Source organism: Eumetopias jubatus, unplaced genomic scaffold (assembly GCF_037043125.1).
Source record: "Eumetopias jubatus isolate StellerSeaLion01/CBP00866 unplaced genomic scaffold, mEumJub1_p1.0 scaffold_13, whole genome shotgun sequence".
Lineage (NCBI taxonomy): Eukaryota > Metazoa > Chordata > Mammalia > Carnivora > Otariidae > Eumetopias > Eumetopias jubatus.
Window position 1 is genome coordinate 41,686,602 of NW_028274819.1, and position 22,747 is coordinate 41,709,348.

The 22,747-nt window shown below is 49.6% G+C and overlaps 1 protein-coding gene across 5 annotated transcripts in view; it reads left to right on the top strand.

The window, feature by feature from the left end:
* The first annotated feature begins 985 nt into the window (after positions 1-985).
* PLEKHA7 (pleckstrin homology domain containing A7) overlaps positions 986-22,747 on the top strand; it is a 210,928-nt gene continuing 189,166 nt past the window's right edge. For 3 of the 5 annotated variants that reach the window (XM_028116940.2, XM_028116939.1, XM_088017609.1), the window contains exons 1-3: positions 1,121-1,206; positions 1,330-1,406; positions 1,500-1,557. In XM_028116940.2, coding sequence (XP_027972741.2) covers positions 1,121-1,206; positions 1,330-1,406; positions 1,500-1,557 — 221 coding nt within the window. Of the gene's footprint in view, positions 1,207-1,329; positions 1,407-1,499; positions 1,558-22,747 lie in introns of all 5 variants that reach the window. The other 2 variants (XM_088017607.1, XM_088017608.1) reach the window with 1 other exon arrangement.

Here is a 22,747-nt window from a genome sequence, read left to right on the forward strand (position 1 = left end):
TATGAGACAGAACAAGGTCCCACCTCTCATCCCACTGAAATTTTAGTGTATGTGCAGGTGGCTAATATACAACATACAAGACAATAAACACACATGTGAATATGAACGTCAATTAAATGTACACAAGTAATGGAATAGATGGTGAAGGGAGAAGGGAAAGGGTCTCCTTTGGACAAAGGGGCCAGGGGAGGGATGCCCCTGGAGCTGAGATTCGAGCACAGGCCTGACCATGAGAAGGCTCCAGCTATGTGAAGAACTTTCCAGAGGCCCTACTAGAGGCCCAGTCTGGCGGGTCTGCTCTTCTAAAGATAGACTGAGATGCAGCCGGCCCACAGCGTCTCTCTTTCTGTCATTTGACAGGAACTGAAGGCAGAAGCCTACTCTACAGGTAACTTCAGGGCTCTCTGTGGTGTATGTGGTGTATGCAGGGGAGAACCTGCACCCTCCTGCTTCATATCCGAGCTGCAAACCTGGGAAAATGAAATCATGCTTGACCTGACATTAATAATGGAGCACCTGCTTCAGGCCAGAGTTCATTTAATCACTTTACACCATTGTAACTTCATATCTTCACAACAATCCCTTGTGGTACTTACTAGTCACTTTATTTTACAGAGGAAAGAACAAACCGAGGCTGGCAATATGGATGCAACCTCTTTAGGTTTGCATGGTTCAGAAAGAAGTACAGTTCCCGGAGGCAGAAGGTCTGTCATGGGGGTCGGGCGGGGTTCCCTGGAGCATTCGGGGAGCACCTTGTTTCCGGAGTTTGCCCGCGGCGCCCCGACAGCGGCCCTCGGCCCCGCCCGGGGCTCCCGGTCTCAGGGGCCAAGGGGCGCGCGGCGGGCGCGCCCGGGCCGGCGGGCTGGGGGCGGGGAAGGCGCGGGGACAAAGGCCGCGGCCACAGCGCTCCGGTCGGCCCGCGCGGCGGCCAACTCCGGCGGCGGTGCCGGGACTCGAGACTCCCGGGACGTTGCCTCGCGCCGCGATGAAGCGCCCCGGGCCGCCGCCGGGGCCCGCGCAGGCCGAGCCCGCCGGCCCGCCGCCCGCACCGCCCCCTCCCCCGCCTCCGCCCCCTCTCCCCCGCCCCGCGGCGGCCGCGGCGGCTCGGCTCTCGGCGAACATGGCGGCGGCGGCGGTCGGGCGGGACACTTTACCTGAGCACTGGTCCTATGGCGTGTGCCGGGACGGCCGCGTCTTCTTCATCAAGTGCGGCGCGGGAAAGCGGGAAAGCGGGCACACGGGCGTGGGCGCGGGGCCGGGTGGGGTGCGGGACCCGGCGGGCGCCCCCGGAGGGGCGGCGGCGCTAACAGGTGCACCTCTCTCCCGCAGTGACGAGCTCCGCCGCACGACCTGGCTGCACCCGCGCACCGGGGAGCCAGTCAACTCCGGCCACATGATCCGTTCAGGTGGGACTCGGGCCGACGGGGTGGGCGGCAGCGCTCGGGGGGCGCGCGCCCGGGCGGCTCAAGTTTGACCCGACTTTTTTGGCATTTCCGCAGACCTGCCCCGCGGCTGGGAGGAGGGCTTCACGGAGGAGGGAGCCAGCTACTTCATCGAGTGAGTGACCCGGGCGCCGCGCTCGCACCTGTGCGACGGGATCCGACCGGTTCCCGCCGCGCGCCCCCGCCCCCCGCCTCCCGCCTCCCGCCCCCGCCTCCCGCGCGGGTCCCGGGCGAGTTGGCGCGCAGAGCGCCGCGGCCGCACTCCTGTGGGGTTTTGTGTGCTGGAGTTGTGTGGCGGGCTCCGGGAGAGGGGGCGGCGGGGTCTGCATCTCCGCGGCGGGCCGCAGTCCGGGCCGCAGAGGGGGCGGAGGCCGCAAACTGCCCCCTGGTCCTGCAGTTGGGCGTGATTCGGGCGCCGGTGTGAGGGGCCGGACACTCCTCCCCGCCGGGGTCCCGGGCCGCACCGCGCCCGACCGTGCCCCACCGGGGTGGGCGGGGGTGGGGAGAATGGAGCTAGGAGTTGCGTCCGGGGTCCGGAAACTGGGAGCTGCGGAGTAGAGACGGAGGGAATCTCGCGTGGGGAGGACTTTGGCTTCGACCGGGTTCTCTGGGGTGGTGGGGGAGAGTCGGAGCCGCACCCCCCTCGCCCTCCAGAGCGCGGGCCAGTGGGGGAGCGGTGGGGGTGGGGAGGGAACCCATCAGCCAATGATATTCCTCGAACACTGCGCGTCTGGGAAAGCCGGTGCTCCACGGGGACAGTCACTCCTGCCTCCGCTAGTCAAGCGGTAGTTGTTCAGAAAAAGCCCGAGAGCGTTGCGCCAATAGCCAGGTTACCCCAGACCTGGGTCTGTGGAGATGAAATCGTGGGGCAGTACTCGAGGGCGCCGCCCAGCCGGGGGCACTAGTGTGGCCGTTACTTTCCCGCTCCGCGCGGGTACCTGTGGTGCTGCGTTTCTCTGTAACGCTCTGCGTGCTGGGCGCGTCAGCTCCCTGCGGTCAGAAGCTGCTTTTGGTCCTTTGCCCAGTGCCTGGCACAGAGTAGACGCTCGGCAAGTCTTTGTTTACGTAATGAATGAACTCTCCGAGGTCTGGACGGTGGTCTGACAAGTACTATTACTTTTGGGGGATATGAGTCAGAATTCCTTTCTTCACCATCTGGAAACACTGCCAGTCAGTAGCGGAGCAACCTAGTCGAAGCTCTGTGGTCACAGAAGATCCTGGATCCTCCCTCCCTAATTTGGGCTCTTGCCTGATGTTTGAAATTCTTGTGGATGAGATTTATACAAGTGAACACTAGGACTGTGGCTGGGGTCCTGCCTCCTGTCTGTGAGAGAGAAGTTGGGGAGCTGGCTAAGAAATCAGAACCTCTCATTCAGTGGGCCTGTCTGACCATAACTCCATTCATTGATATTTATTAGATTTCTCCTTGTGTGCCACACATTGTTCTAAACATTGGAACCACAGAAATGAACGAGGCAGACAACGTGTGGGTGCTCATGGAGCTTGCAGTCTAGTGGGGAGGGGGAGCAGAAAATAAGTTTAAAAACCAAGAATAGTATCAGCAGTAACTACTATGCAGAAAATTAAAATAATGTAATGTGATATCAAGTAACTGGGGGGTGGTGTTGGATTGAGAGGTCTGTGGTGGTGTTTCTGAATCAGTGACATTTAAGGTAAAATTTGAGTGTCAGGAGAGAGCCATCCTTGTGTTGATGATTTGGCAAAGCATTTCCAGAAGACATCAGCCAGTGCAAGGGCTTGAAGGCAGAGAAAGCTTCAAGTTCAGAGTGGAGAGGCCAGTGTGGCTGGAATATGGTGAGCAAGGGAGAAGGTCACAAGAGAAGAGGTTACAGATAGGAGAGAGCAAATGGTGTAGGACTTTATGAGCCAGGGTAAGGGGTTTTTAGACTTGCTTCTAAGCCCAGTGAGAAATCGCTGGAGGGTTTTAAGTGGGGGGCAATGTGATTTGATGTGCATCTTTAGAAAGATTCTCCCTGCTGTAGAGTGGGCTGTATGCAGGTGGCATCTGCAGTGGGTAGGATAGTAGTAGCAGGCTGTAGCTGATGACTTGACTGAGGGGGTAGCACTGGAGATGCCTTCATCGGAAGCAGTCAGATTCAGGCTTGATGATCTGGACAGAGTCTGTGAGAGAAAGAGGAATCAAAGATGACTCCCAAAAATGAGCTCCTGAGTGGATGGTACTCCTGTCACTCAGATGGGAGGGCTGGGAGGAGCAGGTTTGGGGGTGTGTGGGGGTGTGGGGGGTGGGGCATGAGTTCTTGTTCTGACATTTGAGATATGAGTATGTCCACTAGTCAGATGGATGGATCCTGAAGCTCAGGAGAGAGAGAGGACTGCAGAGGTGTATTTGGGTATTGTAGGTGATGTTCAAGGCCACAGGATTAGTTGAACTCACTTTGGAAGAGAGCATAGACAGAAAAGACCTAAGCCTTGGGACATAGCAGCATTTAGAGGTTGGGAAAAGAGGTGGATCCAGCAAAGGAGACTGAGAAGGTAGGAGGAAACCCAGTAGAATGAGGGGTTCACAGAAGCTTAAAGGACAGAACCTGACTGGAGTAGGTAGAGGGGAAAATATGGGGTGCAGAATGGGGTCAATAAGCATAGGTGAATCTTTCAGGCAGCTTTGTTATGAAGCAGGTTTGAGACGTTAGCTGAGAATTGGGGAGGTTTTGGGTTTGAGGTGGGGGTGCGTGTGTCTGTTTTTTTAGTGGGAGAGGGTAGAGCATGTTTTGTTCTGCTGGGAATGATCCAATAGAGAGGGAGAAATGGATGATGCAGGAAAGAGATGGGACTGTTCCTGGAGCAGTGTTTCTGACAAGGTGAGAGGGTGGGGATCTGCGGATCCTGGGTGTAGGTCTCAGGGGTCCCAGCTGGGAACAGGGCCTTTCATCCATTTGACAGGAGGGAGGGCTGCCCATGTCAGGCCCATGCTAGGGGGCTGATAGGTTCAGTGAGGGGAGACATGGGTATTCCTGTCTGATAGTATCTGTCTTTACTGTGAAGTACTAGGCTAAGTCTTGAGTTGGGGGACTTGAGGGCTGGGTAGGACTCTGTCAGCCATTGCTACAGCCTCCCGCCCTTCTCTCTTTTGCTGACTCTTTTGTGGTGACTCTGTGAAGTTCCTAGTGATTATCCTATAGCAAGCTCTGGCTCCCCACCCCGAGGGTCCTCCCAGGCCTAGGGGAAAGCAGTATGGGACTGATCCCCTACCTTCGAAGGCCAGCCGTACGGGGAGGCTGGGACACTGGCAGCCGACTGTATTTCCTGTCTCCTGAGGCAACTTCTTGAGAGACTGAAGGGTTTGGGAGTAATTGTTCTCCTTTTCCTCACATAAAAAATGCTTTGTTTTAGTCAGCTTTCTTAGATTTGCTCTGGTCGTTTCTGAATGTTCTTTTTTTTTTTTTTTTTTTTTTTGGATCCTCCTCTAATATGCCTCAGTTAGAGGGACAAAGCATTGGCATAGCCGGTTTTATTTTCCCCAATGGATCCTTGGTCTGGAAGTTTGTGTGAGGTTTTCAAGATGCATCAGTTGCTCCTGATATTTAGCAGATGTTTGATACTCTCCAGAGTACCTACATTTCTCTTTCTTTCTTTCTTTCTTTCTTTCTTTCTTTCTTTTTTTCTTTCTTTCTTTCTTTCTTTCTTTCTTTCTTTCTTTCTTTCTTTCTTTCTTTCTTTCTTTTCTTTCTTTCTTTCTTTTCTTTTCTTTTCTTTCTTTCTGTCCTTTCTTTCCTTTCTTTCCTTTTCTTTCCTTTTCTTCTTTCTTTCTTTCCTCTCTTTCTTTCTTTCCTCTCTTTCTTTCTTTCCTCTCTTTCTTTCTTTCTTTTCTTCAGGGTTCTTTAACCCTGCTGTACATAAGAAAACCCAGAGTGATTTTTTCTTTTTTTTTTAGTAATCTCTACACCCAACATGGGCTTGAACTCATGACCCTGAGATCAAGAGCCTTATGCTTTACCAACGGAGCCAGCCAGCTAGGCACCCCCAGGAGTACATTTCTTAAAGCAGGAAAACTCGAGCTAATGCTGATGCATTTTGGTTTTGATTTTTGCACTTGTGTTCAATTTTGGTGTTTAGGGGAAAAACATAAAAGGAATCTACTGCTGGTTCCCCTAATTCTAGACTTGGTGATGCTGATATCCTCTTTAAGAAGACTTGTACTCTAGGGGTGCTTGGATGGCACAGTTGGCTAAGCATCTGTCTTTGGCTCAGGTCATGATCCCAGAGTCCTGGGATTGAGCCCCAGGTCGAGCGCTGTGCTCAGCCGGAAGCCTGCTTCTCCCTCTGCCTGCCACTCCCCCTGCTTGTGCTTTCTCTCTCTCTCTCTCCCTCCCTCTCTCTCTCTCTCTCTCTCTCTCTCTCTCTCTCGTCATCAAATAAATAAATAAAATCTTAAAAAAAAAAGAATATCCTTAAAATGGGGTGCCTGGGTGGCGCATTCGGTTGAGTGTCCGACTCTTGGTTTCAGCTCAGGTCATGATCTTAGGGTCGTGAGACTGAGCCCCACATCAGGCTCTGCACTCAGTGTGGTCTGCTTGGGATTCTTTCTCCCTCTCCTATCCCCCACCCCTGCTCAGCGGGGAGTCTTCTTCTTCCTCTGCCCCTCCCCCTGCTCATGCTCTCTCTCTTTTGCTTTTTCTCTCTCTCAAATCAATAAGTAAAATCTTAAAAAAAAAAGACTTATACTCTAAAACTTTTCCACTTTCCCATGAGTCTCTTAGCCAGGTAGCAAGATACAATACTAATGGCGATAATAGGGTCATTAACAGAAGCAATAGTAGTAGTAGCAATTATGTAATAGCCTCATCTTTTCCAGTTTTTGAAAAATGCCAGGAACTGTTTTATCACTATTATGTGATTTAATTCTCACAACAATTTGATGAGGTAGGAACTGTTACCAGTTCCATTTTACTGATGCGGAAACTCATCGTAATCCTGGGCATTCCAACAGCAGAGGGCAGTTGGCTTTTTCTGGTACCTTTTCTTACTTGGTTTTTATAGCAGCGGAAGAGCAGAGATTATCATATTCTTTTTTAATTTATTTTTTTAATTTTTTTAGATTAAAAAAAAATTATTTGGCAGAGAGAGACAGCAAGAGAGGGAACACAAGCAGGGGGAGTGGAAGAGGGAGAAGCAGGCTTCTGGCCAAGCAGGAAACCCAATGCAGGGCTCGATCCCAGGACTCCGGGATCATGACCTGAGCCGAAGGCAGACGCTTAACCAACTGAGGCACCCAGGTGCCCCGAGATTATCATATTCTTTAAAAGATTTTATTTATTTATTTGACAGAGAGAGAGAGACAGCGAGAGAGGGAACAGAAGCAGGGGGAGAGGGAGAGGGAGAAGCAGGCTTCCCGCCGAACAGGGAGCCCAGTGCAGGGCTCGATCCCAGGACCCTGGGATCATGACCTGAGCCAAAGACAGACGCTTAACGACTGAGCCACCCAGGCGCCCCTATCGTATTCTTTAGATGATCAAACTCCAGTCCATGAAGGTTCAGTGATTTGTCTGGGGTGCTTAGAGCTGGGACCAGAAAGTAGGTCTTCAGTCTCTAATATGGTAGTGGGGTGGCTTTTACCCTAGGTCACAGGTGTGAAGCAGCATTGATGGTTGAAGGAGCCTTGTGCCAAGTGCCATTGCTCTGAGTCAGACTGCCTAAGGCTCACAGGGCCAGAATCCTTCTTGGCTTTTGCTGGGGATTGAGGTGCCTGAGAAAGATAGCAGTCGTTGGTCTCCTGAGCTGATTGGTGGTGGTGCAAGTCTCTGATTAATAAGAAGTGGAAGACAATTAATTAGTAAAAGCAGTTTGGCAGACACAGCCTTTTCAAATGTGGACCCATGAGGGTGAAGTTCTAGAACAGACCTTGGGAGCAAGAGTGTTACACTGGGCTGGTTTTCGGGGGTTTTGTTGCACCCCATGGGGTGGGTTCTCCCTACAGCAGGCTTTGAATAGGTCCTGAGTCAATAAAGAGGAGGAATGGAGAGAGGAGGGGTCTTGGCCACCCTGCCTGTGCCAAGGTGGTTCCTTGAAGGCTGGTACCCTGTTCTGCATTTCTGAGACATTGGTACCCAGCCCAGTGCTGGGCTCTGAGTAGGCATTTGGTATTTATTGAAGCGGTAGTGTCTTAAGGGACTCAATGAGTTTAGTAGGTATTCCAGGTTTTGGAAAACTTGTTGGGGAGGAGATCAGGGGTTGGGGGAGACTGAGTAAGGTGAAAGAAGCAAAGCAGCCAGGAACCATGCCTGTCAAGGCTGGTGCTTGGATTCCAGCCTTCTTGGATATACTTGCTTGCTGTCAAGAATGGCGCTTGAAGTAGGAACCCAGCCCCCTCTGGCTCCTTCACCTCATAACCTCTTGCTCTGCATCTGGGGAATGGGACATCTGTTGGCCTCTCCTCCATGGTTCTTTCCCTCCCTGGTTGCCAGGCCTGGTGTCCTCTGTGACTTGGCTCCAGGGTCCTGGTGGGAAGCAGCTGATTACACAAGGTCTCTTCTAGCTTTAAGTTCCTCAGTTTTAGCTTTGGAGACTTGCAGGGCCATCCTATGTAGGTGCCATTCTCCTTTTGGGTGCCCAGCTTCAAGTGAGGCCAGTGAGGCTCTTGGGAAAGACATTTCTGAGGCTTGGAGCAAGACCAACTTTCCCCTCCTTAGCCCCTCAGACCGCAGCAGGTCCTTCCTGGCTACATAATTTACAGGACTAGTGCAAAATGAAAGTGCAGGGACACTTGTTCACAAAGCTGGAAAAAGGTGCCGCTTAAGGTATTCAAGTATAAAACTTTTTCCTTTCTTCTGTAGTTTTTCCCTCAACTTGTCATGGTGTTTTTTATTTGCTATTCAAAGTCATTCCAAGTAAAAAAAAAATCAATTTATTAGCATGACTCTCAGGTTTATGTCTGTATTGTAGAATATTTCGAATGCAAACATCAGGGTGATGACCTTGTGCGCTGAGCCACCACCACCATGCCCACTCCTAGACACCACAAGGCAAGGATACTAGTGCTCAGGCTCTCCTGGACAGGAATGAGGAGCAGGGAGTCTGGGTGGAGCTTGGGGCTCGAAGTGGCTGAGAATAGGCAGTTAAGAACATGTCCCATGAAAGCAGGGAGTGGGGACCAAGCATGAGCCGAGGCTTTAAGCCTCCTTCAGAAGGGTTACTTTTCTAGAAATAATACTAAATATCTGGAGTGTGTTTTTGTATTCAGCAAACCCATTTTCTCTGAAATTAAAGGGAAAGAGGAATTGGGGAATGAAGGCTTGAACCAGGGATGACAGAATGTCCAGGGGGGTACCCCAGTGGGCTGTAGGCACCAAATATAGAAGGCCCTTTGGAAAAGTCTGTGAATACTGGAAGGCCCAGGAAGGTGCCCTCTTGAGATTTAATTATGCCATCACCCAAGGGACAGTCTTTCAGGCCCCCCTGCATTTCCTGTCTGCCACATTTTTCTCCCCAAATGTTGAACTTCATGTTAGTGAAATTTGTCTTGTAGAGTGCCAAACTGTTGGTTCATTTATTTGCCCTCTTTCTCATTTGTCATCTTTCTCATTGCTGGGAACAGCAGTCCCAGAAACTTTATTTCAAACCAGAAAGTAACACTTCTGCAAAGAATTTCTGGGAAACAGCCGCTCATGTCTATTTAAAATGGAAATTCTGAAACCTCTTGTTGAAGGTTAAGAAAAGCTTCTCCCAGCTTGGCCAGTTTTGGCATAATCCCACATTTTACGTTTTATTTCCTGGTTGTTTTATCAAGAGTGAAAACTGGCTCAGGGATTGAAGCGTTAGGTCCTATACAAAAGGAACAACAGCGGTGTTGTGCAGAAAGCTGAAGAAAGGATTAGGAGCCGTGATTTGTACCACGTTCTCAAAACCAGCCCAGAAAAGATCTGGGAAAACCTCTTTAAGAAAAAACGGTTGCAAGAGGCTCCTAAGGCTCTTCACCCCTGTGAGGGGTGTGCTTCAGAGAAAGGACAGGGGTGGGTGGTGAGAAGAGGTGCTAGCCCCGATTTCCAGGGCTGTGTGTGTGAAGAGGGTGGGTGTAGGTTTCATGTGCATTGATGGAGCTCTGTCCATTCTCTCAATATTTATGGGAGTAAACTTTGGGCTTCTTAAATTAGGGCTTTGGAAAAAGGAGTCTCTTTGAGAAAGCACATCAGAATGTGACTGTTTGGTGATTTAATGAGGTGCTTGCTCCAGTTTTCCCATCTCTTCAGAAGAGAGCACGGGTTTGAATCTCTGCTTGGTAAACTGGCATGCTGTCTTACATCAGTACTGGCAGAGGGAGAAACACGGAGGAATATGGTTTTATTTGACTGTTGCCTTTAAATGGCTGTCAAAACATTTGTTTCCAATTTTCTGAAATGACAAGTGTTTTGGGTTAATGTTTTATTGTTTACGGAGTGCTTCATGAACATTAGCTGGTTGGAGGCTCATAATTACTGCATCTTTTAGTGCAGAAAAGTTGGCTCAGAGGGGTAAAGGGACTTCCTAAAGCCTCATGCTGTGTTAGTTCAGCCTTTTCAGAGTTCAGAGAAGACATGGACATGTTGTTGTCTCAGACAAGGGCTTCTCAGACTTTTCAGCCACAGCTGAATGACAGAAGAGGATGAAGGCGAACTCACCTGGGAGATTGGATGGTAGGAAACATCATCAAAATGTGGGTACTATCCAAAAATTCATGTAGACTTGACCCTCAATTTAACTTACTATAAAATCCCTTCCCATATCGTCCATTAAGATCAGTGCTGTGGCAGGATGTATCATGTTAGTTGTATGGCTTTGTGTTTTCCTAAACAGAAACATGTGCTCCCAGGACACCAATTCCCCTGTTCAGTCTTAAGGGACCAGGGGAGTGTGGGGAGACGGCTCATTGGCCTTCCAGCCTCTCTGGGCCGTGCATCTCCAAAAAGGGATGTATAGGCTCTGTGGAAGACATCAGCAGCTGTTGAGACCTCGGGTCATCTTTTGAGTTGTGCCAGACCACCCCTCTGTTTCCCATCCAGCCTACTCCCGGTCACCTGGATACTGGCGGGGTTTTTCTGGAAGCCAAAGCCAGCCAGGCAGCTTCATCATGCAGACAAATATACAGGGGTTGTGTAAGTGGTGGTAGTGTAAGGAGGTGGTGGGTAGGTGCATTGGCTCTGGATTCCCAGATTCTTTTTTTTTTAAAGATTTTATTTATTTATTTGAGAGAGAGAGAATGAGAGAAAGAGAGCACATGAGGGGGGCAGTCAGAGGGAGAAGCAGACTCCCTGCCGAGCAGGGAGCCCGATGCGGGACTCGATCCAGTGACTCCAGGATCATGACCCGAGCCGAAGGCAGTCGCTTAACCAACTGAGCCACCCAGGCGCCCGGATTCCCAGATTCTAATTCCAGTTCCACCAGTTACAGCTCCCTGTCCTTGGTAGGTTACCTACTCCTTTTAAGCCTCACGTCCTCACCAATGTAATGGGGATAAATGTGGGGATTACATGAATTAATTGGTGGAAAGGGTGCCTAGCAGGTGCCTGACACCTAGTAAATGCCCAATAAATGTGAGCTCCTCTTTGTACATCCACACATCTATAAGATGGGGTAGAAATGTGAATTCTGAGTCCTTATTACATTCAGCTGCTGCTGGAGAAATCTGGTGTCCTTGAACTGGGGTTGCCTGGGGCAGGAGCATGCAAATTGTAGGACTCAACTCAGATTTTGGACCAATAAAAACTGCATAACCATTATGGTTATTAAAAAGATGTCCTCATTCTTGGGAAATACCGACGTATTTGCTCTCAAATGGTTGAGAAAAAACTGTGTGTGTGTGTGTGTGTGTGTGTGTGTGTGTGTGTGTGTGTGTGGTGGAGCAGATGATAGAGCAGATGGAGCAACATGTTAACAATGGGTGAAGCTGGGTGAGGGGTGCTATTCTTGCACCTCTTCTCTAAGTTTAAAATGATCTCCAAATTAAAAGTTAGTTAAAAAAAAAACCAACACTAACCTTGACCATCAGGGCTATGCTGTCCCAAGGCCACGGGTACCTTGTCCAGGCTGTAGGGACCTGGGGACCAAGAGCTCAGGGTAGTGAGGTGTGAAAACGCTTCTGGGTTGGCTGTTTCCTGGGCATTTAGAAGGCTGCACAGACGTCCGCTCCTTAATCTGGGTGGCCACCTGGTTATCCGCTCTGACTGCTGAAGGACAGACTTACTGTCTGGTGCTTCCTGGGCCCCAGATGTCAACAGTAATAATCTTCACAGTATTCTATAGTTGAAAAACACGTACATTTCCTTTTAAAGGCAGCTATTTTTATTAGCCTCATTTTACAGATCAAGCAGTGGAGGCTGGGGGAGGGACAGGGTTAAAAGATCTTTCTGATGAGCATCAGTAAGGGAGCTGGGACTTAGAACCTGAGTCGTCTTGGCTCCAAATTTGTGCACTGTTTCTACCATGGTGTCTTCTGACTTGCATAGCCACTCCCTCTGTACTGAATCCTCCTGTAGCGTTATCCTTCCCAAAATTAGTCCTCTGTACTTTCCCTGATGACCCTTTGGGCCTTCTTCAGAAAGTCCCCTGCAGGGCAAATGAGTGATGGGTGGGTTGGATGGTCCCTAGGCAGGGCAGTGGGCAGGTCCCTGGTGCTCTGGGAGAGAGGACCGAGACCCCCTCCCCCACCCCAACCATGTCAGCTGACCACAGCTTAGGGGCTGATGAGCCTCTTAATCCTGCTTACAGCCAGGCTGTCTCTTTCAGGTTCTGCCAGAAGAGTGTTTCCAGCGTCATGGCCAGTGTTCTCAGGGTTTCTTAGGGGCTTTTTTCTGCCAAGGCAGAGCCCTCATCCCCTCGAGGTCTGACAGCTTGGGGTTAGCATGCAGTCTCTTCCAGGGGCTGCTGGCTACCTCTTGTGCTTCCCTGGAACAGTCTGCAGTGCAGGTGGGGTGCAGTGTGCTTGGGGAGGGAGGGGGCAAAGGGCCCATTTAGGCCCTCTACCTAGGCCCCTGGCTGCACAGCCTCCAGCTTTCTCTCCCCCTGGGTGAAGTGGGAGGTAAGACAGCCTTCTTCTCAGGAGGAGTGGAGTCAGAGCAATGTTGTAGGTTAGCGCAGTCACCTTTGCAATAATCATATCCTCTTCTCTTGCAAACTGAGTTGTCTGTGCAGGTCCACAGATGGAACCAGTGGGCCACCTTGAAGAGTGGTGAACACCTTACTGGAGGGACAGTTTAATGAGAGGCTGGATGGCGTTTGGTCCAGGATTCACCTGTTGAGTCATCTGTTATATGCCAGTCTCCACACTGTGTGCTGTGGAGAGAGAGAGATGTCATTTCTGCCCTCCAGCAGTGCCCAATCCAGGAGGGGAGAGGGACACTGGGCAGTTTCAGTATAGGTGACTGGGGCTGGGGGCCCTGAGGATGAGGTCATAGGGAGCTTCAGAGGGTGAGTATGAGGAAGGCCAGGCATCTGTGGAGCAGAGCAACGGGCAGCCTAAGGCAAGAAGAGGGCAGTGGAGGAAATTGGAAGGAGCGAGGGGGTGGGGACGAAGCTAAAGTATGTGTGTGTGCTTGTCTGCATCTTGAAGAGGCTGGTGCTGAGTTGAGGCATAGGGACTGGTCCTGGTTAACACCCGTCACTAGTAGCTGAGCTTCAGGAGAGTGGTGTATTTGGGGATATTGCCCTAGGGGTTCCCCGGTTCCTGTGTCTGAGGGGTGGTGCCACGTGGGGGTTATAAAACATGAATTCTGAGTCTGAGTACCAGGGTTGAAATCCTAGCTCTGCTGTCAGGTTGGACAGGTCACTTAAACCTCTCTGTGTCTTCAGGATGTTTCTTCATCTGTAGAATGGGGACAATGACTGTACTGTCTGTCTGCTTAGAATAGTGCCTGGCTAATCTCACATGGTATGTAAGAATCTTTACTACTCCTAGAAAGGAAGCCCCTTCTTGTGGTGAAGTGTGGCACAGTCAGCAGAAAGCTATGGTTCATTTTCTTCAGGGAAATCTCCTAAAATCAGGCTCCAGGAAGGAGAAGTGTGTTTTCTTGTCGAGACTTGTCCTTAAAAGGAAGCTGGATACTAAATCATTGGTGCCTAAATACCAAAGAAACGATTCTTCATCTTTGAAGCCCTGTGTGGCTGTGTCCAACCAGAGAGAAAATGAATAGGTTTTTTGTACTTAACGATCAACACATTTTCCAAATGGGCAGATTTGATATACTGCCCTTTCATCCTCCACCCCCATCCCCTGGTGAGAGGGTTCCCTTGTGTTAGTATTAGTGTTTGCATTGCCTGACAGGGCATCTAGCTCTCTTTTTGGAGGTAGTGACCCTGGTATCTATGCCAGAGCACTTGATGAAGGAGTAGTAAGGATGGACATGAAGTAGAAACTGTTCTAGAATGCTGAGCCAGAGCTTCTAGGGGGTGGGACTGGGAATCAGCGTTATTACAAGTTCCACAAGTGCTTCTATGGATGCTGAAAGTGGAGACATCTCAGAGCTTCAGCTTCCCTCCAATAATGATATTGTACCTTAATGATAATGCTACTTTCCTTCCTGGTGTTATTGAGAATTTATGGAGAATCTAATGTGATGATGGCCTGTCTGCGGCTCCTGTAGGCCCATAGTAGGTGCTCAGGCATTTTGAGCCTTTTCATTTACAGGAGCCCCTCTGTTGGAACTGATTAGATGAAGCTGTGGGAAGGGCCCTGAGAAAGTGTCAGTAGGCACAGCTGTCTGTTAATGCCCACCCTGTTACCCAGAGTAGATCCCCTGGCCCCTGGTGGACCTCAGGTGTCCCCCATGGAGGTTGGGAATGTGCTGCCATTCCCTCTGCCCAGACGATGCTTGGCAGTCCTAGAGGCAGGCAGTGGGTCTGGTCATGTGGGTGAGCACTGAGCGGGGACTACGTCTGCCTGGGGGCGGGGGTGTGGCACATCCACATCTCAGAACCCCAGGACCACTTAGAGATCCTTCTAAGGGCAGAGGAAGGCCTGGAGTAAGGGGTGTGCTCTTCTGCTCTTCTGAGTGACTGACATCGAGTCAGAGCCAGCAAGCAAGCTGCAATTTATGTTGAGAAATGGGAATGCTACTCTGCGTGGGAGAATAGATGTGTCCCGGCGGACAGTGGTGATGATGAGGAAGTCGTAGAGGTGTCTGGTGTTGCAGGCTTCCCTGAGCTGGTCCTGGGGGAGATGGAGCAGGGGCAGGATTGTGACTTGGTACCACGAATAGCTCACCAGCTCTTTGGGAACAGTGTCAGGCACAGAGCCAATCCTCAACCAAATTGGTGTGGGTTGGTTGATCTGACATTTGGCCTGACTTTCTTGGCATTGGCAGACATACAAGGAGAGAGAGTTGATTGGACTTGGGAGTCTGTTGGGGTTGTAAGCTGACCACAAAGTCCGTGGTCAGGATCCCTGGGAGGGGAAAAGGTTTCCTTCCTTGCCTAGGAAATTGTTGGGAGAGATTTTTTTTTCTCAGCACATTCTGACCTGGGGATTTAAAGAAGGATGAATGCTGCGAAGCTAAATATCTGTAATCACTGTACCCATTAATGTGTTTCTAAATGGCATTGGTGGTACCTGAAATTACATCCATTTACCAAGGCTTTGAATAATACATTTTTTGAGCCCTGGTGTGTGGGTGGGAGCTGGAGAGCGCTCAGTCGGCTTCTCTCAGCCCTCCTCACCTGAAAATGCATAGACGGGTTTATGTGTTTGGCACCAGATGATTTATAAAACTCAATGGGGATATTAATTCTTTGGGGGAGAGGAAAGTAATTGACTTCCTAGTCTGTGAATAGATAGATATTTAAATTAGAATCCAAAGCACACTCTTTTTATTTCAAAAGCTCCATGTGTCTGAGGAGCCCAGCGATTTAAGTTGCAGTAACTGTGTTGTGTGATCACCTCGCTGGGCCTTTTGAGGCTGCTCCTTGAGGCCGGCAGGACTGGTTGGTGCTGATTGTCTTCTTGAGTCCATGGAAAGGTTTGAGAATTTGTTTTTCTCTTTAAGGTCTGTATTGGATTTGGCTTGGTTTTGGGGTTCAGTGAGCTGAGCACTAGGGCAGAGGGACTGTCAAACCGAGAAGCCAATGCTTTTGTTGAGTCCTTACTTGCTTGTTTTACAAATATTTATCTAGTGCTCACCACAGGCATTGTTTTAAGGGCTTAACAGAGATGGGCTCATTTAATCCCACTACCAACCCTATGAGGTAGGTACTTAGCCTAATTTTACACATGAGGAATGTGAGGCACAAGCAGGTTAGGGAACTCACAGCACAGGTGTTAGGTGGCAGGGCAGGGATCATCCCCAGCTGCCCTTAATTGGTGGTCTTCATGGTCCCTTTGAGCCCTGCTTGGCCTGTTTCCACCATGCTCCATGGTGGACTGTGCTGCAGTAGATTAGGGGAACTGTAAGGTTGCGATTGAGCATGCAGGCTTGGCAGCCCAACTTTGTGGCTGTGGAACTCAGGTGAGTCATTTAACCTCTGAACAAAATGGGGCAAATGCTGATATCTGTCCCATGGGTCTTTTGTACTGGTTAAATGAGAGTAATACAGACAGTCCCTGACTTATAATGGTTCAACTTATGATTTTTTGATATGACTGTGGTAGGAAAGTGATACACATTCCATAGACACCATACTTTGAATTTTGAGTTTTGATCTTTTCCCAGGTTAGCGATAGGTGTTGTGACATTCTCTGGTGATGCTGGGCTGCGGCAGTGAGCACAGCTCCGAGTTAGCCACGAGATCATGAGGGTAAACAACCGATAGACTTATAACCATTGTTTATTTTTATTTTTATTTTTATTTTTTTACTTTCAGTACAGGATTCAACATTACATGAGATTTTCAACACTTTATTATAGGCTTTGTGTCAGATGATTTTGCTCAACCATAGTCTAAACGAAGTATTCTGAGTACATTTAAGATAGTCTAGCCTAAGTTATGGCATTGGATAGGTTAGGCGTATTAAATGCATTTTTAACTTTGATATTTTCAATATGCAGTGAGTTTATCAGGATATAACCCCACTGTAGGTTGAGGAAGTATGGACATGTGAAATACTCAGTTCCCAGAGCATAGTAGAGTTCAGTAAATTTTAGCAAGTATTTCCATGAATATAATGGCTGATTGGTCCAAGCATATTTGGATAATTCCTTGACTTATATCCCACAGCGACTCTTACCTTCTGATATACACGGAGGGTACTTGTGTATACTGTCCAGCTCAGATTTTCAGTTACAGGCATTTTCTAATAGAGGGCATTGAACATCCTGATGCATTTTGCTGAGGGTTATAATTATCCAACTGTACTTGCTGTTTTTAACCACAGCTGTACCCTAATTATGACGTTGGCTGTTACAGCTGAGGGGGTTAGGCAGTTTGGATGTAGTTGCAGCAAAAGTTGTATCTCACCCAAGCTCTGGCTTGCTGCCCCCGGGCAAGAGGAGAAATAGCTCTGGTGATAATGGAAAAATGGAGAGGGGAGGCTGGATTCAGTTTAGCCTTTGTGTATCTGTTTTTGCCATGTACTGGCACCATACTTGTTGTACTCTGGGGGATGTCAGGGAGCCCAGAGAGCTGGTGAAGCAAGATACCTGCATAGCTTCAGGTGATAGGATGGTCAGATGGTGTGTGACTAAGAGTCAGGTAAATAGTGTGCATGTAGCATGGAGAAGAATGTCCAGGAGGAAACAATTCAGGGGTTAGAGGAGTCAGGGAAGACTTGGGGGGTTTTATGAGTTGGGATTGGGTGGGGACAAGACAGGGAGCAGGTGCTTCAGGGGGACTAGCATTCATCATTCAGGGGTCCCTTCATTTAGCAGACTTTTACTGAGCACTGCGTGTGTGCCAAACGGTCTGGGCACTGGATACCAAAATGAGCAAGGCAAAGTGGAGAACATAGTTTTGAGAGGCACAATGGCCCTTGGAGCATGGTGTGGCACGGGATTGCCTGGGTTTGAATCCCAGCCCTGCCACTTACTAGCTTGTGGATCCTGAGCAAGTTAGGTAGTTAGAGCATCGGTTTCTTCATCTGTAAAATGAGGATTATAATAATTGTGCTGGAGATTAAATGAGTTCATATAAAGCACTCAGAATAGTCTTGAACATAGAAAGTGTTCCCGTGTGTTGGCTATTTATTATCCCTAGAATGTGACCTCCACGAAGGCAGGAATTTTCTCTCTCAGTTGTGTTCACTGTTATATTGCTGGCTCTCAGAAAGTATCTGGTACACAGTAAGCATTCAGTTAATGAATCAAAGTGCCATTGGTGTCCTCCAGGAACCTGGAAGCCTGATATCTGGTGGGGACAGACATGTCAACAGCTAGACGATACTGTGCAAACGATTTGATAAGGAGAGCGTGGGGACTGGAGGGGCACAGAGGAGGGCTGGCCAGGGAAGGCTTTCTGGTGGGCAAGGGGAGCCTGAGCTGGACCCCCTGGAAGGGCGAGAGCCACCCTTACCCTGCTTACCTGGTCCCTCCCCCAAGAGGGAGTTTGGCTGTTTATGGGAGAGGAAGCAACATGAGCAGAGCTGTAAGAGAACACGACTTGTTCAAGATGTTGTGAGGAGAGGAAGGAGCTGCACTGAGGAGCTGTGGGTCCGTCCTGAGGACAGGGCGGATCCAGGACATGAGCAGGGGTGTGACCAGGGCCCCACCATGGTTGTATGGAAGGAGGAGAGGATATACTGGGGTGCTGGACATCTTCAGAGGTGGGGCTGGAGGAAGTAGGTTGGAGCCGGTGAGGGATCCCACCCAGCAGGTGACGGGTTGGCCTCCAAAGGAGAAGCCGGGTAACCCATACCGCTGCCTGGCAGCACTCCTGCCTTAAAATAGAAAGAGATGGAGATAAAGAGTAGGTGGTGTGAGTGTCCTAAGAGTGGCCTAGTTAAAACCTGACCCCCTGGAAGGGCGAGAGCCACCCTCACGCTGCTTACCTGGTCCCTCCTCAGCTCTGGGCAATGTGCATAAGTCCTGTGGCTGGTGACCTTGGCCCCACCCTGCTCATAGGAAGTCTGGTTCCCAGGCTGTGTACTAGGTGCTTCTAGGGGAAAGCGGTGGGGGTGGGGGTACTGTGAGTAAGGGAAAGGAACGGGAAGAAGCTGGAGTCAATTGAAGAAGACTCTGAGGAAAAACTCTTTATATTTAGGCTTTAGTTTCCCACAGAGTATCATAATTCCTCATAGACTTACAGATAGTAACACCCTTCCCCTCCCTTGTCTCCCCACCCTGCCTCCCGACTTCCTTAAATACCACCCAGAGATAGTGGGGAGGAGTAAACGTGGAGGCTTTCACTTTCTTAGGCCCTCTGTCTCATTTTCCTTTGGTCTGATTCCTCTGAGGCCTTCAGGACTTATTTCTATAGCTGATAATTCCCATGCAGGATCTGCCTAAAGTCCTTGTGCAGGCCGTTTTAAACTTGACCTGGGGGGGCACCTGGGTGGCTCAGTCGTTGAGCATCTGCCTTCAGCTCAGGTCATGATCCCAGGTTCCTAGGATGGAGCCCCGCAACGGGCTCCCTGCTCAGCAGGAGTCCTGCTTCTCCCTCTCCCACTCCCCCTGCTTGTGTTCCCTCTCTCACTGTGTCTCTCTCTGTCAAATAAATAAAATCTTAAAAAAAAAAAAAACAAAAAAACTTGACCTGGGGTTGTGAGTCCCCGTAGACTGTGAAGATGGCCTGTGCAGGCGTGTGGAGTGGAGTCCTCTAACCATTGTGCCTGTTGGTGTTTTTCTGGTCTGCAGTCTGGTGTTGGGGGCGGGGATGCCTCACGCTTGTTTCTGTAATCACGTAAGCTTATTCAGCACCTCCTGTGTCCTCGCTGGCCCTTCACGAGGGCCCTGTGAGGCCGGTGCTGCCAGCAGGGAGAGCCCCCAGAACTGACAGCAGAAGCTGCCACCGACGACCCATAGGTGCTGGTTGTTTCTAGTGAGCTGAAGCCTGAAGCCATGTTTAAGACGGCCAGGACATTTTGCTGAGCACGTGGGAGTGGGCTCCTTGTACTGAGCCTGACAGGAGGGAAGAGTGTGAGCCGAGGGTCTTCCTAATGCCTCAGCTTCCTCTCATGGTGGGCAGGTGGGAGGGGTGGACAGAGTTGGCAGGGGCGAGGTGATGGCATAGGAGAGGTTCAGCAGGATCAGATCACATCTTCCTTACAAATGTCACCAACAGGGGCGCCTGGGTGACTCAGATGGTTAAGCGTCTGCCTTCAGCTCAGGGCATGATCTCAGGGTCCTGGGATTGAGTCCCGTATCAGGCTCCTGGCTCAGCGAGGAGTCTGCTTCTCCGAGCTCTCCCTCTGCCTCTCTCCCCTGCTCATATTCCCTCTCTCTCTCGATCTCTTTCTCTGTCACATGAATAAAAAAAAAATTAAAAAACAAATGTCACCAACATGTTTCACACATCATCTGCTTTAATCCTCACGGTAGCCCTAAAAGATATTATTCCTCCCCACTTTATAGATGAGGACGCAGAGGCCCAGGGAGACGATACGTCCAGGGTCACACAACTAGGAGTCTCGGTGTATTCTGATTCACCTATTGGCCCGCTTTTGCACAGTACACATTTAAACCTTGTAAGAACCTTGGGTTGTATGTTATGATTCTCATTTTCACCTGTGGCTCTGAGACCCAGACTCAAATGACTTACCCAGAGTCACACAGTGGGAGGTAGTGGAGCTTGGACTGGGACTCAGATCACCAAGCTGCCTCACTGGCATCCTTGTGAAGGCATTCTTCCACCTTTAGAAGCCAGGAAGCAGTTTGCTCATGAGCCACACAGCCCATCAAAGGCAAGGGGAGAGGGATGGTGAGTCCTGCAGGGAGAGCCCCCTCCTGGCCAGGTGACAGCTTCTGGGCCTCCCTTCACACCCAAACCCAGAGTCATGTGGCTTCCTGCCTGGCACTCTGCTGTGATGCACTTTCCACACTTGTGTGTCTAGGCTGGGGCTCTGGAGACCAAATTCAGTTTGTCTTTTGGTTTATTCAACATAAACAGCCGGTTATATCCTGGGACTACTTGGCATCAGGCACATTTCCAGGGAACTTTTAAAATCCTGCCATCTCTACTTTGAAATATATCTAGAATCCAATTGTACCCATGACCTGTTACCACCTTAGTCCACGCTATTGTCATCTGTTGCCTGGACTGTTGCAATACCCTCCTAGCTAGTCCCTGTGCTCTTCGCCCCCTCCCCCCAGTACAGCAGCTAGAGATTGTTCTCCAGTGGAATTTGGATTATGTCACTCCTCTCAAACCACCTAAAGGCTCCCATCTCCTCAAGGCTCTGCGTCATCTGCTCCCACCCCTGTTACCCCTCTGACCTCATTTCTTCCGTGCTCCCTGCTGCTGTGCTCTGGCCATGTTGGCCTCCTTGCTGTTCCTCCAACATGTGAGCACAACCAACCTTCGGGCCTTTGCACTCATTGTGCTCTTATCTGGAATGTTTTCCTAATGATATTCCAAAGGCCCGCTGCTCCCTCACTTCCTTCAGGTGCTCAGATATCACCTTTTCAGGGTGGCCTTTCTGGACTCTTCTCCCCCAGCACACTCTATTCCCTTAACTCTCCTCTCTTTTTCTTTAGAGTTCCAGCCAACCCAGACACATTATATTTTAATTTGTTTGTCTTTCCCACTAGAATTTAACAGTGTGTGTCTGTTTTGTTCAAGACTGTGCCTCTAGTGCCTAAAACAGTGGTTGGAACAAGTAGGTGTCTAGAAAATAATTTTTTTTAGCTTTATTGAGATATGATTGACAAAAAAAGTATGTATTTAAGATGTACCACCTGATGTTTTGAGATATATATACACACACATACATATTATGAAATGATCACAATTGAGATAGTTAACACATGCGTAACTTCTTGTGGTTACTTTCTTGGTGTGTGGTGAGAGAAGATAATTGTTGAATGAATTTATTAAATGGTACAATGAACCCTGTGCTATTCTCTCTTGGGACTCTGCCTGAGAAGCTAGTCAGCCACTGAGTGGTGCCTCCCTGTACCCAAAGGAGCTGTAGCCTGAGAGGCAGAGGGATGGGCCTTGGGTACACTGGCTTGGGTGTCTCCAAAGACTCCTCTCCAGTCTGGGGATTACATGGCATTCTTATTTATCTCCATGCTGGCTTCCAGTCACTTCTTCTGGGGAATTTTCTGAAAATCAGTATATTCTTTTTTTTTTTAAGATTTTATTTATTTATTTGACAGAGAGAGACACAGCCAGAGAGGGAACAGAAGCAGGGGGAGAGGGAGAAGCAGGCTTTCCGCGGAGCAAGGAGCCCAATGTGGGACTTGATCCCAGGACCCCGGGATCATGACCTGAGCCGAAGGCAGACGCTTAACGACTGAGGCACCCAGGCGCCCTGAAAATCAATATATTCTATCATGCTTATCTACAGTGACCACAGCAAATTAAAATGTGTTGGCTTACCAGCTAACTACTGGGAGTATTTGAATGCCCGTTGAGTTCCCAAAGCCATACACATCCTTGTGGAGGCCAGAGGAGATACCATCCCATACCTTGAGGTACTCCCTGCGGAGTTCGATTTGAGCCGTGCCCAGGACAACAATGTGATTCAGAGCTGAGGGTAGACTAGACCAGAAGGAAAGAAATCAAGGTCGAGTGAACACCTATTGTGTGCTGTTCACGGGCACGATATTTATGTGGTTATCCCACACTGAACCTTGAGGTTCACGTTTGTATGCCCATTTGTTGGGATGAGGAAATTAAAGCTCAGAAGGATGGGACCAAGACTCTCACTGACTTCAGAGCCTTAGGAGTAAGTGGGAAAGGCTCTAAAGGGGAAATTACAACCCGGCTGTGAAGGACCATTAGTATTTGGGTCATGGGGACAGTGTGGTATTGAGCAGTGGCACAGACGATGAGACAGGAGTGCTCTATCAGCTGTGACTTGGATGGTTTTGAGATAGCCTGTTGAATATGCATAGGTGTGTCATTCTTTTTCCTATTATTAATTACCTCGGAACTGGGGGAGGATGTTTTTAATGAAGCCCCAGAGAACTGGGGCTGGAAAAACCCCGGCATCAGCCCTCCCCCACATAGGACCTCTGCATCTTGGGATCACCAGGGACCATCCCAGACAATGCTCATCTGACTACATGCAGCTCAGCCTGGCTCCAGCAGCAGATTAGAACAAATCTCACTAGTGTTGGAGGTCTTGTGGTTGGGGAAGGGAGAATGTCCTGGGTAAGGGAAGAGCCCAAAGAAAGGACTGGGGACTGTCACCTGGGTTTCCCTGTCTGGGCGTTGTGGGGTAGTGCTGGTCTGATTCCGTATAGTAAGCCCTTATGAAGTCAATACTT